The sequence below is a fragment of the Stegodyphus dumicola genome, chromosome 3, assembly GCF_044657685.1.
Source record: "Stegodyphus dumicola isolate Sdum_Otavi_A_Nest chromosome 3, ASM4465768v1".
In the NCBI taxonomy this organism is placed as follows: Eukaryota; Metazoa; Arthropoda; class Arachnida; order Araneae; family Eresidae; genus Stegodyphus; species Stegodyphus dumicola.
The window spans coordinates 229,389,017-229,409,123 of record NC_140770.1 but is presented as its reverse complement, the minus strand read 5'-3'; the positions used below and the strand labels follow the sequence as shown (position 1 = coordinate 229,409,123).

Below are 20,107 nucleotides of genomic sequence, written 5' to 3'. Positions count from 1 at the left end.
GGTGTAAACAAATCAGGAATCACAGATCTTTAAGTTAAAGGGATACCAGTGTGTTTATTTTGTTAGGAATTTGTTTTTTTGTTGTTGTCTTCATTTTTATTCTTTACATTTTTAGTTATTAGAATGTAGGGAAATGCATCCAGCTCAATGTTTTCTTTTTCCTTTTTTTTTTTTTTTTTTTTTTTTCTGTTTTTGTTAGAAGAATGGGAGAAAACACATCTAGCTGAGTACAGTGGGTATAACAACACTGAACTTCCCTGATGGAAGAACTCCTACCAGTTGTCCTTTTTTTATATTTATTTTAAATCTTAACATAGAATTTCTTGGTTAATTAAAAAGTAACTTTACAGCATTATTATAGAAGAGGAAAGGTATTAGCTTTTTTTATGTGTGGTGCATCTTACTTTCTCGATGAAAAAACTGCCACTGTCCTGCGTGTCGATTCTCGGTTTGAACTATTCCCCATGTAGCAAAATTATTAAATTGGAATTTAATTACCTACAGATAATTATTGCTCAATTTTCTTTTACATTTTGTATTTGTAATTTTGTTTTCATGTGTATAGTATTTGCTTTCATGCTTATACTTATAATTTTATTATTTTGCATGTTTCATTTATTTTTATTAATGTGATATTCTTTATATTAATACATATTAATAATTAGTATATTATGTATGTAACTTCAAAAATTGAGATCATTATATTAAAATGCTGATTTTATATGTATTTTTTTGTGAAAGTAGGCTTAACTACTGAAATATGCATAGGCCGGTGGCAGCGTTTCATTTCAAAGGGGGGTCGGTCCAGTGCCTGCAATTTGTTCTCCGCACACTCGTCCTTAAGCAGTTAAGCTCCACTTTCATCAGCTGGAGTTGCTCTAGCAACTTTTCATGCCCGGCTTTTATTTCTTCTCGACAGGATTTTATTGTGATCAATAAATCTTCTTGTCCAACCTTCATATCTGGCTCTCATCTCTTATTGTTTCCCTTTCATCTCAGCCTTCATGTCTTCCAGTCCAACATTTACAGCTGCTAAGAAGTTCGTTAGCTTACCTTCCTCCGCCATGGCATTTTCCTGCAAGTGGTTCGCTGGCATTCCTGGTGTTCACTCGCAAATCTCACTTCAAACACCAGTTGCTGCATTCTATGGGTTTGTGGATTTGGAGTGACTGATGACAAAATGATGAAAAATCAGAACACAATTTATTTAGCCAGTATTACTCAGGACAGTTCCATACACTTTCATAAAATTCTGGGTTGCTTACTTTGGTGACATAGCACTTTGTCCAGCTATTTTTATCAAAGATAGGTTGATAATCAGAGAGTACCATTCTTTAAAAATTTTATACCTAAAATGTATTTGTACAAAAACATATCGAGTTTTAACGAAAGTTTTCCGCCAATGCAAACAGTTTGCGATGATGTGTTTAATCATATTTTGTCAAAGGATATTTGGCATTTCAAAGAAAGAGACTTGATTTAGAGCACTGTGTTGTGAAATACGTAAAAAAAAATTATTATTATCAAGTACAAAGTGTCCGAAATGGAACTATCATGCTACCAGATTAGAACCATCATTTACAGTGGATGGACAAAAATATGGAAACACCTTGTGAAATGCATGTTTGAAAAGAAAGATTGATTTTAATGAAATATGTAGGTGGCACTGGCGTTTTTGACTACTGACGCCACCTATACAACTTCGTAAATGTGCTAAACAGTTCACTTGTTGTCGGAGTGCTGTTATGTGAGGTTGTCATTGCATTATGTCAGAGTTAACAGACTTCGAACGTGGGCAAATTGTTGGAGCACATATGGTAGGTGCTTCCGTAAGCAAGGTAGCCGAGGTGTTTAGTGTTTCAAGAGGTACTGTATCAAAGATTTATTCCGCATATTTGAAAAGCGGAAAAACATCATCTGCTAAATCACAGCGCGGACGAAAGTGTGTCCTGAGTCATCGTGACAGACGATCATTAAGGGCAATTGTGACGAAAATTAAGAATACCACAGCTGAAAAAGTTACTGCTGAAATGAATGTAGTGTTACCGAACCCTGTGAGTACCAAAACAATTAGAAGGGAGCTTCATAAACAGGGAATTGCTGGCCGTGCTGCAATCGAGAAGCCACTCATCAGTGATGCTAATGCCCGTAACAGGAAAAGGTGGTGTTTAAGTCATAAAGCCTGGACTGTAGAGCAGTGGAAGCGAGTAATATGGTCTGACGAGTCTTCTTTCACATTGTTTCCCAATTCTGGCCGAGTTTACGTCTCGAGAACGCCATCTCAAGCCTATAATACAGACTGCTTGTTGCCAAGAGTGGAACATGGCGGGGGTTCTGTTATGGTTTGGGCAGCCATATCGTGGTTCTCTGCTAGCCCCATGATAACTGTGTCAAGGCACATGACTGCCAAGACTTATGTGAACATTTTGGCCGATCAAGTTCATCCCATGGTACAAACTTTGTTCCCCGATGGTAATGGTGTCTTCCAAGACGACAAAGCCCCTGTTCACCCAGCTCACATTGTCCAGGACTGGTTTTCTGAGAACGAGGATGAGTTGTCTCATCTCCCCTGGCCACCACAGTCACCAGACCTGAATATTATCGAACCTTTGTGGTCTACATTGGAACGGAAAGTGCGTTCTCGTTATCCACCGCCAACATCGTTATCTTAACTTGCCACCGTTTTGCAGGAAGAATGGTATAATATTCCCTTGGCAAACATACAGGAACTGTATTTATCCATTCCGAGAAGACTGTAAGCTGTTTTGGTTGCCAACGGGTTTCCTACACCATATTAAGCAAAGAAACATGTTTTTTTAAAGGTGTTTCCATATTTTTGTCCAACCCCTGTATTTCCTGTTAAAGTTGTGAAACGTCTTCTACAGATTGTCAAAAAATCCTGTCTACAGCTTTATGTACTAATGTTGTATCATATGACACTGGGGAGGTTTGGTATCGAAAGTTCAAAACCAAGGACTATGACATTTAGGAAGCAAAATGCTCTGGCCCGCCTACTAATGTTGATGAGGTCCACCTGCAAGAACTCATGGAAGATCAGTTTGCAACCACTCAAGAACTTGCTAAGGAATTAGATGTCAGTGCCATGTTCATTAGTCGTGTTATGCATAGCATAAACTTGATGTACAAGCTCAATTGCTGGTAGCCGCATAAGCAGACTTCAAGCAGAGAAGGCCAGATGTATTCACACCTGCACTAATATGCTCGAATATCAATGCAAGGACAGAATTCTGAGCCAAATCATCACTTGTGATGAAAAGTGCCTTTACTTCAACAACGCAGGCCAAAAAGGGGGTTGGTCTGCACCCGGTGAGATCATCGGCAATGCCACAAATTGCAATTTGACTAACAAAACAATTATGCTTTATATGTTGTGGGATTGCTGTGGTATTCTCTACACAGAGTATCTGGAAAAAGGTAAAGCCCTTGAAAGTAAAATGTACAGTGAGATACTAGTCTGTGTTGACGCTGCTATCAAGGAAAAATGTCGAAATGAGTTCCGGCGCAAAAATGTTCCATACAGATAATGCAAGACCTCGTGTGTCTGCATTCACTGGTTGGACTCTATACGGACTCGAATGGGATCTTTTGCCACACTCACCATATAGCCCTGACATCGCTCTTTCAGATTTCTATCTTTTTGCACACCTGCAGCTACATCTTGCTGGTGTTAGCCTCCATTCTGCACAGGATGTCTAAACTGAGGTTCATCTGTTTTTGGACACGCGACCACCAAGTTTCTGGGCCGAAGGCTTTGAAAAACTACCAAAACATCCATGGAAAATCGTGATTATTACCTGCACTAAATGTACTGCTTTCATGTTTGTTCTTTTTTTAACTTTATTAACCCCTTACTGCTGTGGAATATGTACAAGATTCCCTCCCCAGGGCCACTATTTCTTACACAGGTGCACGTAGTTATGCGATGTATTAGGGGGAAAATAAGTGCAAGTTTTGCTGTCTAAAAAACTGTTTACTCTTACAAAATAAAGAATAAAGGAAAAAAAACAACTACAAATTTTAATGTTTAGTGTTAATAAAAAAGACACAAGTATAATAAAAAAGATCTCCCAAAATGGAGTTTTGATCAATTAATTTTTAGACCAGTAAAGTGTAATAGTATCAGGTTTCAGTGTTATACCTTGGTAAAATCAATATACCTAAAAAAACATATATTTCTTCTGAATTGATTGGATGCTCCAATTTTGTTCCTGATTTTTCTTTTGCAGGATGTTGGTTCATATGCTGGTCTGCAAAATGGTTAGTTTCAGTAACAATATTAAGCATGAGCAGTTCATCAAAAAAAAAAATTCAAAAAAGATAAGTGGGTTTCAAACATTCATTATATATCTTTTTTTATTCCAGGCACCTACTGCAAACAGTGAAAAAAATACATTTTATTCAAACAGAAACACAAGCAATAACCACACAGTCATTACTTTCACCATTTCAGAAACATTCCCCTCTCCAACTTCCCCCCTCTCCCTCGCTTACTCTGTCAAGGTCATCGTGGTGTTGCACTCCAAAGCTTTGCGAATAATTTTACTGGTAGCAGCGCAAAGCAAATGATAGTATTTGCAGGGGTTAAGAACACTTTTTGGCGGCAAACTTTTGTTACAACCAGATATTTAATTTTAGAAACAAACCAGAAGTAATTAATTATGAAAAGATTATTTAAATTACCTCCAAAACTACCTTATTCTTCAATTTAGTTCGATTGTACCAAATGTATTTACCAAGGACTGGGGCACATGGCCATACATACATGCCAAAATTAGCATCTAAAGCCTGAAATATATAATGAAAATTTGATAAATGGATAGTTCAGGATTCATTTTTAATTAATTACAACAAAAAGATTTAAATGATTAATACAAAATGTGTTTATAACACAATATTTATACCTAAGATATACTTTTATACTTTTCAAGCCTTTTGTTGAAAATAGTAATTATAAAAAATGCATACTTAAATAATAATGCAACTACCTTAGAGCAATTTAGTGATTTTTTACACATGAAAAGGTAAAAGCTACTTATCAGGTACAAGTTGATAGTTTTCATGCCTTTTTTAGAAAAATTCCAAAACTATCGATATTTCTTGTAAGTCACTAAACATTATCAACATATGAAAAGAAAACATACTTTAGCAATTTAAAATACAAATCTGCATTATTACATAAGGATTATGTGATACATTAAAAATATAAAACACTCACATTTTTCTTCAAATCTTTGTGCAATTTTTTTGTGTTGTTCTAAGTACACATCAATCAGTTTTCAATTAAAAATATATTAGCCAACTGTGGAGACTCAGCTTCATACAATAGGAAAGGCATTTTCTCATTGTTCCCTTCAGAAAATTCTGTATTCCAGCAGAAATTTTACTGCAGTTTCTTCCATTGATTGCAAATTCCACAAGTTCATATTTAAAAACTAAATTTAATGGGTAAAAATCATGATTTGTATAATCGTTTGAATTTGAAATGCAACAACAAACAATGCATACGGAAATGGTGATGCTGCTTGACTGAAGCTATTCTTATAAGCATGGTTTCCAGAATTTGGCACATTTTGAAAATTTAGTGACTTTTCCTAAGGTGGTTGCGTTTATACACAAGTACCAAGAAATGTATTGTATCTGCATTATGTTTAGAGAAGGCAAGTATTTCCATTATCAGCATTTCTAATATTTATTCTGTATATTTTTTGTAAATCAAATTTTATTTTTTACATTACATTAAAACAAAACTTCTTAAATATACTGATAACTGAGAAATATGGACGTAAGTTCTTATAGATAATACCTTGATGTTCTTATTAGAACAAATAAATTAACATTGACAAATTCTGGTAACAAATTACAAAAATTTTTCTTCAAAACTGTTTTAGCAAAAGTCTTGTTACATCTGCTTGAAGAGCTGTGACAGTGAATAAAGTAAAGAAGTGTATCTTGAAATTCAAATAAATTTCAGGATGGACTTCAGTAGAATGACTAATACATTATACCTTACATCCGCGATTGTTTTACAGAAGAAAGAATTTTAAATATTGAACACAATGGTTTTTAAAATAATAACAACAAACTAAGAAAGAATGTCAGCGTGTGTGAATGTAAATATTCTGGATTCGGATTCATCAAGATTAAACAGTATTTATCAGAAGATATAATTTTGAAATGCAAAGTATTTTATTTGGATGTAAAAGTAAAATTTCAATATCAAGACTTCCTTACTAAGTTTATTGTTTAATGTTTTATATTAATTTTTCAAGATAAAATATCATGCATCATTTAGTTGTACTTAATAAGCTTTTTTTTAATTTATTTATTTTTGAATCAGTCTTAATTTTTATCTAAAGTTTAGTATGAACGAACTTGTATAAGAATTCATTTTAAATTTATACGCTTGCTACTTTATTATGGTATTACATTGTTTCAGAACCGTTTAGGGTACTTACAATTGGCACAAACATTCTGACACAGCTTGGAGATTTTTTGTATATAACAGCAACAATTCATTTATTACATATGTATGTTACATTTTAGTTTGGTATTTAAACCAGAATTCAATCCAGTTCCCCCCCCCCTTTCATTCTGGTGGAAATTTCATGGTGATGACTCTACAAATGGATTCAAAATTATTGTTCCCTTTGGTGATTTTCTTACAAAATGATGCATTTACTCAGAAATCAACCATAATTTCTTCTGTAGTAAGAAAATTCCATAAATACATGCTTCAAAATTGAATTTAAAACAAATGTATCTTGATTTGTTTATAAAAGTTATTAGAATATAATAAAAAGTATACAAAATGGCATTGTTACTCATTAAACCTAAGCTGTTAGCAGAGGCGCAACTATAGATAAGCAAAATTAGGAAATGCCTAAGGGCTCATTACTTTATTTTTGAATATTCAAAAATTAATAATAAATTAATAAATTTGCTGCCGAATACATCTTTGATATTTAATAGTTAGATTTAATTTTTAATTTTGTAAATAAATTGTTATTAATTACAAAAGAATTTTCTATCTTCTTTTCAAATTATATAAAAATTTATTATCAAAGGAACTGTTCTTCTTTGTTAATTCCACTGCCTACATAATGAATTCTCTTGTTTACACTTATTAGACTGTATGTAGTATAGCAGCACAGTCATCAAATGCACAAGCACAATGTAACCAAAATTAGCCTGTTTTCTTTGTGATAATCATTTTGTATTTTTTTTTTATTTTATTATTTTTTTTTTTATACTTGAGCATTAAAAATGCATTAAAACACAGCAAAAAAACAAGTTATCACAAACTAAATAAGCTAGTTTGGGTTAGATTGTGCATGTGCATTTGATGAAAAGGGAAACCAGAACTGTTAATTGCCCACATCCTACAGTGTGTGCTACATTTAACTCTGCAAACTCTGGCCACTAGCATATCAGTATTGTTTACTACTATTGCTTGAATGAGAAGTTTCATTCCAGAAAAACATCACGTAACTGTCTTTTGAGAGCATCTTTTTAAAAAAAAATTCTTTTTTCTTTGAGCCACTCGACTCTGCTTGTTATTCACAGAGCCTCGCTCAAAATTTATCCAATGTGCTTAGTTACTTAAGTTTTAAAATGTTTCTAATAATAAAACATGGCATTGTTATTGAAAATGCTTATGCTTGCTGCTGCTTTATCAAAGGTGAAATCTTTATACCAAAACTTTACATCTTACGCTATTTTGTAGAAATTTCAAAATTTAGATCACTAGGGTCATTTTCCTTTTGACCCTCTTCTTCTGAATACATTTCTTCTAGAATCACCTTTTATTGCTGCTTCTATAATTGTAGCTCTTTCATATATTATCTCCATATATTTATTGTTAGCTCCTTCATTTCCTATTTCATCCTTTAGTATCATTTTCATATATTTATTGTTAACTTTTTAAGCTATAGATTTGCCTAGAGATGCAATATCATTTATGGGGGATTTTTCAAAAATGGGGTACTTTTAGATGTCAATTTTTTTATTTTTTAAATAATTTCTATATGGTTCTTAATACATTCCAGGCTATGGCCGAGATCACTGACAAATATTTTTCAAGGAAAAAATTATTTATGTTTTCATTGCCCATGAAGTTGACGTATCTGGACACTGAGCTGAAACACAAGAGAATATTGTTGAAATTTACAGTTAAAATATGAAACTAAGCATTTTTTAACATCACTTTCAGTGTAACCTAATGTCTTAACTAAAATTCAGTGTAGAGTTTAATAAATAAATACTACAGTACAGTTTAAACACAGAATAGATATTTAATTAGGAAAAAAAAAACTTTTTAAACAGTTTACTTCAAATTAGGAAAAAATTTGAAATCCGTCTTTAAAGAAATATGTATGTCAGTGGGTAAACACAGGGACATTTAACACCTGTTTTTATATCTTTAGAGTAAACAAAAGCTGAGTCTCTCTGAAATTGAAATGAAAAGGTATTGTCTGCATTTTTAGGCATGACGTCACTATTATATACATTTTGCTTTTACCCTGTTGATAGTCATCTTCAAAAATCGTCCCTACAAAGTGATGAGTTTTTTCCGGCCTATGAATTCTGCAACCACATATGTATTTATTAAAATATTCTGTCAAGGGTAATTTCATTCATTTTCAGAATTTTCAAATTCATCCATTTTCGGAATTTTGCTAGGAATTTCAACATCTGTGTCAGAGTAGACATCACTGACTTTCAGTCTCTTAAATGAGGATTAAGGCTGATATAAGTTGGAACATCCAGGTGGATCAAAAGATACCAATAGGACTCCTTTATCATATCTGTGTGAACTAATATGAGTTGGCACACACTGAAAACTTAATCTTCTGAAATACAGAACATTAGGTTCTGCTCTGGCCCTACAAAACTGGGTGCACTTTAATTGGACCTATAAATTTTTCTACTTCTTCTTTTAGACTTTCATGAAGTGTACTGAATTCATATTCTTTTATGGGTATTATTTCAATACTTTTAATATTTTTCTGTAGTTCAGAAACGAGTTGACTCAAGCATGAAATGTCTTTTTCCCTGGCCACTAGCACATCAGAAGTATTCAAAGACCCCCGAGCCCATCTGGTGCACCTTTTCCATGTCCTTCTTCACTGTAATTCCAGGTTATTTCCTTCACAGATGAGAGGACAGATGGAAAGTGTGTGCCGATTAAATGAAACATCTTTCAATTGCGATATTATGTACTTAGTCCATCGCTGAGGAAATGAATAGTTTTTAAACTAAGGACAAGGGTTTTCACATTTTTAAGCACTGGACTCATGTGGGTACAAATAGCAATACAATCATCTTTCAGATTTTCTGATAAGATACAGAATGACTTGATACATACTGCAGTAAACAATTAATTTCTGTAGTAAACTATGACTGAGTGGATTCTTACTTGTTGGCGTGAACCACCGAAATGAAATGCTAGGGTTTCCCTTGAATATTTACACTCGAAGTTTTCAAACGAAATCCACATGAATTAATACTTCCTTGGGTTTCAATCGGTCTTTTATATTCTTCACTTCTCTCCGCTGGTGTAAAATGTTACTAATATGAACCACGAATTTTGGCATTTCTGATTGCAAGGCATGAACAAGTTCTGCAGCAGAACAGTTAAGAATTTTAGAATGCTTTTTAACTGTTTTAGGAATTCCTTTGGCTACAATATTAACTTTTTTCAAACCTATTTCTCATATGACTCTGTGTCTTCTTCTGAATATTCTAAGAACTTAATCTTTTTTGTTTTAACATTCATTACAGTTCCTCTCTAAACATTTCTCAACATTGTCTTTAATATCACAGCACAAACTTTTGTAAAGTTCATCTGGGGTTCTCTCAGAAATAATCTTCAGTTGCTTTAACACACTAACTATGAGTTTTATGTTTTCATGAAGGCTATATAAACATGTGTCTCGCTTACCTACTTTTTTCTGGACACACCAGAACGGACAAAGTTTGCAAAATGTACTGTAATGTATGAATTATTGCATACATTTACTAGAGAAAGCTTTGTGAAGGTTTTGCAAACTAACATTCAAGTAGCGTTTTTGTTTCTTCACTCGTTTTCTACTTATTGTATCTTGCTTACCAGGACATAATGTATTGCAAGAATCATCTTCCAAAAAATCCTGAATATCTTGTTTAGTCAGCTCCAACTTGGCTTTAACATCTCTACTTTTAAGACTTCAATTTGAATATTTTTTTTAATTCATTCATTGCACTTATACTTTTTTATAATTTTTCCAGCTATGTAACAGAGAAAAGATTTTCTAGATTCTTTCTTATTCTGTAGTTTCTGAAAATTATCAGTCATTTGGGAAATCACTGCTTCATTAAAAACTAATCTCCTTTTTATAGTAGATATCTTCACACCTTTTAGCAATTTCTTGACTTTTAAATTGAGGTGCATTATCTTTCCTTTTGTTTTTCTTTCCCTTTTCCCTACAATATCTTCTTTTATACTTGCTACATTTTGCTTTGTATGTTTACAGTTCTTCCTATAGTTTTTTATTTTCCTGTAAGTGGCTGACCTACTTTCCCCCCCCCTATCGCTTTCTTTTCTAGATTTTCCAGAAGAGTAGTCCTTGTATATATTTCAGAACTTGCATATTGTGACTGTGAACATGATGAATTGTCTTGAAATTTTGTAGGTTCATTTAGGACTACATGTCATACAGGACCAGAAGGAGGGCTGTACACACTTAATGTCAGTAACTGTTTTTTCTTTTTGGCTGCACAGTATTTCTTTGAACATGCTTTCCAACTCTTTTGCTTAGCTCTTTGCTCTCAGACTGATGTCATTTCATAAACAGATTTTATTTTGCCTGCTTCTTTTCGAGCACGGTACCGTTTGCATTCTTTTCTCTTTGCTTCTTCATATAACTTAGGAGTCACTTTTAATACATTCACATCTTTTTATTTCCCATTCTCTTTTCTGTTCCTGTCTTGCTAATTTGTACCTTTCATATTCTTTCTTGGTTTTAGCCATATCTAAAATTTAAAAAAAAGTTTTTTTATTATCATATTTGTGTAATGTAACTCTTTAATTTTTATAAACTTTTCATAGCGTTAGCAACTATCTACTAGATATGTAACTTTAAAATCAAATAGGCCTACTGCTAGCTATATCCCTGTTCATTATCATAGCTGATTTCTTTCTCTCTCTCTCTCTCTTTTTTTTTTTTTTTTCTTTTAATTGGTTGAAACATCATTGTCACCAAGTTTAGGTCTATGTCTATGTTTGGCACCTAGATTTTTTTTTCCTTTTTTGTTAACCTTTAATTGCTGTGACAATTTTTTCGCCATAATTACTGTGAGCGGCTCACAAACCGCTTTAAAGAAACGCGTAAAAATAAAAACTTTTATGCCTTATTAAGGAATGTTATAGATACTAGATGCATATTTATGGAATTCTAATTCATTTAAATCAATATATTTTAAACATAAATCATTTAATTTTATGCAGTTAAATTCATATAAAAAAATGACTAATTTTCTTCATTTTAAGAAAAAATATTTTATTAAACAAGCATGAAAATATGTGACTTTATTAAGCATTACTGTCAATTAAACCATAATTCTACAATAATGAATTTAATTATTAAAAAATAATAGATTAGTATATCTTTGTTTACAAGGATGAATCCTAAGATGATACACAGTCAAAACACATATTTTTAAAGCACTGAAGACACACTAGTTCCTTGCATTCCAAGCATTTGTATGCTGTTTTTCTCTTCTTACAAGGTAGGCACAGACTGCATGTTTTTCTTTCTTCTAATTTTTTTTCTCGATTTGATAAATCCACTCTCTGAATTTCCAAGGATTCTTCTAATTGTTACCTTCAGTTCCCTTAGCAAAAAAGCTGAAGTTATCCCAACTTTCAGATGCGGTTTAATAAGTTGATTAGCTAATAAAAGCATAAATCTTTTTCTTTTCAGTTTTGTAGCATCAGGATATGACCGGAACAATACGTATGAACATAAATTCCAAGTATCTTCGGGCTTTGCTCTAAAGCCTATTTTTGCAGGAAGTTTCAGATCAAGGAGCTGAATTATAGTGTTATGCTTTTGCGTTCATACGGCCCGATTTGGTTCTTTTTTGCACCATTTGAAGTGCCTTTTTTCCACAAAAATTAGCATTTTATTCACAGCCATTAGAAAGATTATGATAGTCATCTGCTGAAAACTCAGATTCACTTTTGCTTTCGCTGTGAATACTTCATGATTCTTCAGAATCAGAGTATTCTACATAAAAAATATTGTTGAGAAGATATTCAATTTCTTTTTGAGCGAGATATACGGAATGTTTTCTTGTGAAAGTATGAAGCCATATTTATAAGTTGTATGAAAAACAAGCATCCAATAAATAACGTCTGTCGTCCACTAAAACTGGTATGCATCTGCTGTGAGCAATCTCCTAGACCACTCAAAAAGTAGAAAATGTGGTAACTGAAACCATAATAAAGCTAGAAGTGTGAAACTGGATATGTGACCTTGTGGGACGAGTTTGGGAAGGTAGAAAGAAGGACAGGAACCATTCTCTGTTTTTAGGGGTGGAAACAACAGTTAGAAAATCTTCAGCGGTCACAGTAGTTAAAGGTTAATTTATTTATGGTGGAATCACACCAACGAAATGTAAATCTTTTTTTTTTTTTTTTTTTTTCTTTTTCTTTCTTAAATATCATATAACGGTTGTTTTACAATTTCAGACAAAAAAATTGCAATATAACTTAATTCATATGTAAAACCTAGAAAGCGGATGCCAGTAAATATACACTTGACATAATATATTTATTACTGTAAAAGAAATCCAACTTCTTAGCTAGACCTAACAATTCCATGGGCACAGTATCAACTTCATGGGCAAAGCCATCCACAAAATGCCCATGGAGATGATGAAATCACATTTTCAGTGTAAGCCTAAATGATATAAAATGGTGTTAAAAGCTTTTAATGTCTTTTCAGCGTGTACACCTAACATGATTAAAAACACATACAACAGTTCACATTTTATAGATCTCATAGAAGTCATGGAGTTGACAACCAATATACATACTCACCTAGAATTGAAACTTTCTTTTTTTTTTTTTTTTTTTTTTTGCCTTGTGTACAAACTTTATTCACATATGTACTGAATGGAGATGCACACAAAACGGCTGCCTCTCTTCAACACCAATAGAAAGAAATGAGCAGTGTTGCCATGTGAATTTTTTTTTTTTTTTTAAATCCCTCTGTCCATGGAGGTGACGTTTGAGCCTGATTGCAAACTTTAGATGAACAAAACTTTCTAAATTTACCAGATTTATTATAATTTCAACAGATAGAAATATTTTTCAATATATATTTAACTTAATTAAAAATAATATTTAATGTAGTTTTAATAATATGTCAACATATTTAAGTAAACTATGGGCTGGTTGCAGTCCACAGAGTTGATTTTTCTCACATATTTGGAATTTTGTCTTCCAAAAACGATTTAAAATAAGTTTTCAATTTTAGGGGACTAATTGGTACATATCTAAAACTACACAGTACAGTGTGTTACATGGATATTAGAACAGTTAATATTCTTGAGTTTCAAGAAAGTGTCCAAATTGGGAGAATGGCTCAGATATCAAAAAATGTGTCAGAGTCTATCTGCAACCCAATCTGGCCTTAAGTTTCTTCATGTAGAATTCACTTGCTACCCTTTTTTATTACTCATAAATAAGCAATGGAAACTATCATTAAAACAAAATTTTCAGAAGTCCCTGAGTATTAATTATGTAACACAGGTTATCTCAAAACACCTTTCAAAACCATCTGTTACCAACTTGAGTTTTTGGAACCCAAAACACAATCTGTCAACCGAGCCCTTTTTGTATGGAGAATTTGCTAATGAAGTGAGGCATTCATGATCTGAGGCTCCACTGTATTACATATATAATGTAATTAAAACATTAAATTAAAAATTGATATAGATGCATGGTGTTGCATAATTCGGTTTCAAAAATAAAAAACACTTTTTGCTGCAGGCATATCACATTTAAATAGCCAAAAAGCCTCATACAAGCCACAATTAAGGGGTCTGAGAGAAGCCCGTTTTACACTATCCTTCCAAGCAACTACTCTTCCATTCACTTACTGAATTTAACTCTTGTATCTGTAAAAAATATCACATGAATTTATCTTTTCTTCTTACATTCCTACACAAAACCTTCAAGTTTTACTAAGAAAAAGAAATGATTTTTGAAGAAGTAATCCAAGTTTTGAAAGGAAAAATTTGATGAATGAATAAGAAGATGGTACTACTCTTATATACGCCCTCAGATGTATGGCATTGCCAGATGTGGCAATATGTGTTCCACACTGGTTTTTGATGCAATGTTGTTGATGTTGTAAACCCTTTTGGTTGAAATTTTATTTTGCTGGAGTGGCTGGTTTGGTGGGCATTTTGAAATGGCTTATGTTGCGTTGCAATGAAAGATGTGGTGGCAAAATTTCAGTCACATATTTTGGATTGTGAGCAAGGTAAATTTAGTATTAAAAGGTACAATGTTGGAGTTGTTAACAAGTCTTTTGTTCCCGGGTGTGTTTATGCGGATTTTACTCATGAATGTATGCTGGGCTTTATATGCCCTGTGTCTCAGAAGATAGGGTGGAAGGATAAAGTGGTCGAAACTGATGAGTTTTGCTGATGTTTCAAATTGATATTTCTGCTGTTTGAAGAAACATTCACAATGGTAAGTGCATTTTATTTTATTGTTGTTCTTGTTTTGTAGAATGTTATGTTCATTGCTTTTTTTTTGGCTATTAATTCTGTGGTTATTGTTGTTTATTGAATTGTTTGTAATTTATTTTAGTTATTTAAGTTTATTCTGTTGATTTGTGCTCAATGCCGAGGCTATGCCTAGATTGTGCAATCCATTGATTTTTTTAAGTTAAAACAGAATGCTGTGTACATGGTATTGTTCAAAATTTATTGTTGTTATGTTAGTTTATTTTAGCAAGGTGTGCGTAATTCCTAGATTTTTCATGCTGCATAGATTGTGCTATTCTCTGACTTGTTTTCAGTTAAAACAGATTGCTGTGTACATGGATTATTGTCAAATATTTTTGGTTAGAATCTTTACGTTTTTGCTATCTAAATTTTTTGTTTTTGTGTCGGATTTTTGGCGTAAATTGTGTGTTAAAAATATGGGTTTTGCACATGAGAAAAACCAAATTTGTGCAGACATTTTAGGCTTAAAGTTCAAACTGTAGACAAAAAATTTAGATAGTAATATGGCGCCGGTTTGGCGAGAAATTTGTTGCCAACCAAGGGCGTGTATAAGAGTAGTTTAAAGAAGATAAATGGTGTATAAAGTTATGAATCATTTTAAATGAAATATTTTACCATTAATATAAACAGGTATGAATCAGGACAGAGATGAAATGGCATATGGATACAAGAGGGGTATAAGTGAGAAATGTATAAATACTGCTTCATTAAGTTACATTCTAAGGAAATATTGAAAGTAAGCATGCATCATTTTTTGTGGATGAACACTTAAATTTATATTAATATTACTAAGTTATAAATAAAAATTGGCTAAGTATTCTATTTGTTATACTAAATTCTATGACTTTGAAGTGTAGCATGGTCTTTCTTATTTAATTTTTAACTAGAAAAATTTAAATGAGTTTCAAGTACATGCTGTGTTGTTCAAATTCACAAATAATTCAGTATTAATATTTCTAAATGCTAAGAATACACTTAAATTTTATTTACATGATATAAATACACAGACTTCAGTTCATCATTGGTTTTAACAGTACAGCAAGTTAAATTCAACTCCAACCGAGTCCCTCTAAATTTCATTATAAATCTTCTAAGATAATTTTAATTCTAAAGTAAACTTAAGAATCATTACTTTTATTTCTTAACCAGACCTTTCAGTAATATTATACAGTGCATTAAAAACACTGAATTTCAATGTAATGCTGACATGAAAGAAAGGATTGGTTATTTTTTCTATAGCTATTAATTTATATTCATTATATGCAAATGTAAAAAAGTAATTTTACTTGGTCTTTTTTTACTAAGTAATATAAACCTTCATAAGATGCAGCCAAAACATCACAAACAGAAGATTTAAAGGTACTTCTTTATTATTACAACCCTAGCACTTTAACAGCAGCAACATTATCAATAAATTGCAAGTGTATATCACAAATCATCACTAAAAGTGAACAGTCCTAATAATAGTAACTTAATAATACTATTTCTTTATTATTACGGCTCCTGTTATTTTGTAACCTTTTTTACATATCTAAATGTGAGGAATGCTTTTTTCTTGCTACAGCATTTTTCTCACTCTTTGGTAAATCAAAAACAGTGAATATTTTTTGAAAAAAAAAAAAGGCAGAAAATATGATAGAAATACAGCAACAAAATGTAACATATCTTTTATCACAATCATGAAAGAACTGTCGGAGATTTGGTGACTGTTCCAATTTATCAACAATCCCTGCACCATTTTAAGTAATGGAGATCTACCAATAAGGATGTATACTGATTTGGGGGGGGAAGTGCAGAATCACCCACTGCTTGGTGCGTTTTTAAGAACTGCACAAACTCGGTATCCATGTACACATCCACCTATTTTCACTTAAAAAAAATCCCAGAATTGCACAAAAATGGCATTGTGCACTCCCTTGACTTTATTCATTACACACCGACTTGTTTTCACTTAAAAAAGCAAAGAAAATTGACAAAAATCCAATTCCTCTTACTCTTGTAAAAAGCGCCAAACAAACACCAAACAAATAAGTGGGCGATTCTGCACTTTACCCTGACTTTGAAAGATGGCTAACTCTTTACCCAAGGTGTAAATAAAATTATCAATACTAAAAATGGAAATCTTAAAATACACTTGATCTGCCAAACATTTTCCATGCCAACTCAATCTAAGGAACAATGCTGAGTAGGAGTGATCAGATTTAGTATTTATTACAGCAAAGGTGGAACTGTAATGAGGATATGCTTACAAAGATTGGTAAGCATTAGAAAGATTTGTAAGCATATCCTCATTATAATCTTTGGAATATGGTAACAGGTAGTTTGGCGACATTTTGGTAAGGCGATAAAGGTTACTAGGTAGGACTTTAGCAATGATCTGAGAAGTACACAGTTCGAATCACAGATTATTTTGTCTCAGAAAAATGGGAGATCATGAGACACGTCATGTGACATTTTCCGGAAAATTCCAATCGTGATTTTAGCTAATAAGCACTTAGAAACAATTTCGCTGCTAAAGTGCGGAATCGCCCACTTATTTGTTTGGTGCTTTTACAACAGTAAGAAGAATTGGATTTTTGTCAATTTTCTTTGACTTTTTAAGTGAAAATAGGTCGATGTGTACATGGATAAAGTCAAGAGTGTGCACAATGCCATTTTTGCACAATTCTGGGATTTTTTTAAAGTGAAAATAGGTCGACGTGCACATGAATAACGCGTATGTGCAATTCTTAAAAACACACGAAGCACTGGGCGATTCTGCACTTTCTCCCAATTTCGCACCTAATCTTTGTCATGATTAAGCACTTTTGTTCCATAAAAGTTCTAGCATAAGCGTAATTTGGCTAGCAGATTGTTGGAAAAAAAAAAATGCCTTTACTTCGTGAAAACAAAATGGTGTCAAAAAAAAAAAAAAAAAAACTAGCAGGTTGCTGTAGCAGGGTTGGTCATCAAAAATTCACCAAGTTACCATAATCCAAAGATACACCCAAAGATTATTATACAGTGGAATGAGTATATTCTTAGAAGGAAGGAAAAGAAATGCTGGGTAAAATCCTAGTATACGGTGCGGCCTTGGCGCGATTTTTAAAATTGTCGCCAACAGGGCCGGCGGAAGCGGGCCCGCAAGGCCTTCTTTGCAGGCGGGCGCCAACCAAGGGAAGGGCGCCGACCAGCGAACGACACAGAGCATTTTTTTTTAAATGCAAAAGAATGTGCATTTATCGGGGAATGTTCCTTGAATGCTTACACAGGACAGGGACCATGGGAGTTCGTGCCCCCTCCCAACACCTCCTAACAGAAGGTGTTGCCCCTCCCCACCTTTCCTCTCCAGCTCATCCATCAATGCCTTGTCACCCATCCGTCAATTGTCAGGGATAGTATCATACAAAGAATTTCGAGTTGGGAATTCACGCTGTGAGCAAGTTTAAATCTAGGTAATACCGTACATAAACCGACTACATACGCAGACGTTGTTCACTACTCACAATGACCCTTCCGCGCATCTAGTACCAGATAACGGTCATTTTCCATGTGTCTAGAAATCCACGTGTTATGTATCATCTACACATTCCATTTTCGTATTTACTGAGTCACTGAGTGGTTGGCGAAGAAAATTTTCGATGCACAATAATCTTACTACTATTGGAAAAGAAAAGTCCATTTGATGAAGTACGTTCTTATTTTATTTTACTTAATATAATTTCATTTATCCTTATTTTATCGTTTATATTTTATTTTTATTTAAAATGTATACAGTGAAATACGGGTTTTTTTTTCTTGAAAATTTCTGTCAGGACGGGAAGGGGGGAACGGATTAGCCCTTTTTATCAGGGAAAATTTGCCATTTTGCCATATGTAAGAATGAACACAGGCACCAACTTTTCATTTTCTTCACGGGAGTTGGAGGGGAGGGCAAGATTTGCATGGACGAAAACGCAAAACTCTATAGAGCAGTGCTTCTCAACCTTTTTTGACCGGTAAAACCTACGAAAAAATTTCGCGGACCAGTGTGTTTCTTCCCTCCCCCCCCAAAAAAACTTTACAAAGTATTCAAGAATTACTACATAAGTGAGTTGTAATATTATTCCCATTTGCCTACAATCATATTTAAATATATGTGCCTTTCGTTTCCTTCTTACTCATCCTGGTTATTGATTTTTAATCTACCTATAGTTAAAGAAATAGTAGTTATAGCACAGTATTAAATTCCATGGTTATTAAAAACTTACGCTGATGTATAGTTTTCAGTTGTCCAAACACGCAGAAGAATGTAAGCAAGATAAAAACTGAAATCTACCCTAAGACGCCTTAAACAATACGATAGATATTCATCGTTCAAGTAATCAGCGATACTCGAGGCAGACAGGAGCACACTAGCTGGTGTACTAAGTGTACGGCACGGCAATTTATAAAAGGCGATTAGGTACCTAGTTGCCAGTTGTTATATTTTTATCACCGATCATATTATTTTATAAACTAGTAAACTATTGTTATTGTAATGTGGGTGCTGTTGTAATATCGGTAATTTCGGTTTTCGACAGAAAGCTGGATATTTCACTATCTGGACACTTGTATTGAGAATTTATTTTCTATTTCGAGGGGGGGGAGGAGGTTGCCGGTGTTTATAGTCTAAGTCCAAATTCTCAACATTTATACAACTTATTTAATGACTATAGACTCCCCAATTAAGCATCTTGGTGTGTTCGCGCCATGGACCTTATAAGAAATAGACAAAACCAAACGGGTTTTCTCCCTCGTCTGAGGCGCTGCTGGCTGTCACCTTGATCACATCTGGAGGAGTAGGGACGATTTGCAGAAATTTAACATTGGTTGCCCATTGCAGCGTGTATAATTGTCAAGAAAAAGCTGGTTGTAGCGCCTCATTTCATAAATTAGAATTTCTACATACTTTCATTTTTGAAATTGAGATTGATTTTTAAAAATTTAGCATATTTATCAAGCATAATTAACGTTCCAAATAATTATAAAGCTATTGCATGGTTTCAGGACTGGATATTTTTTTAGAATTTCCTATGTTGTAAGGAAATTTGTAACTACTTCCTTTAGAAAAAAATATTTTAAATCTGAACTAATAGAAAATTTCAAACAAGCAATTTTCTCTTGCAATTTTTATGCTTTTATTGATGTAAATAAGTAAAAAGTAGTAAAATATTTAAAAACGAATTTTTGAAAGTTTTGTTTAAAATTCTAAATTGTGCTGCTTTTTTTAAATTATAGATGAGTATTATAGCATAATTTCTATAAAGGAATTTTATTTCAATTATATTTCATAATACATCACAGT

The 20,107-nt window shown here is 33.0% G+C and overlaps 1 protein-coding gene across 4 annotated transcripts in view; it reads right to left on the bottom strand.

Annotated features, from left to right (window-relative positions):
* Positions 1-20,107, bottom strand: part of LOC118197759 (histone-arginine methyltransferase METTL23-like) — a 35,198-nt gene that overhangs the window by 8,268 nt on the left and 6,823 nt on the right. For 2 of the 4 annotated variants that reach the window (XM_085813889.1, XM_085813890.1), the window contains exons 2-3: positions 9,437-11,031; positions 4,702-4,806 (exon numbers count right to left, since the gene is read on the bottom strand). In XM_085813889.1, coding sequence (XP_085670015.1) covers positions 4,702-4,806; positions 9,437-9,517 — 186 coding nt within the window. In that variant the 5' untranslated portion in view covers positions 9,518-11,031. The remainder of the gene's footprint in view (positions 1-4,701; positions 4,807-9,436; positions 11,032-20,107) is intronic. The other 2 variants (XM_085813887.1, XM_085813886.1) reach the window with 1 other exon arrangement.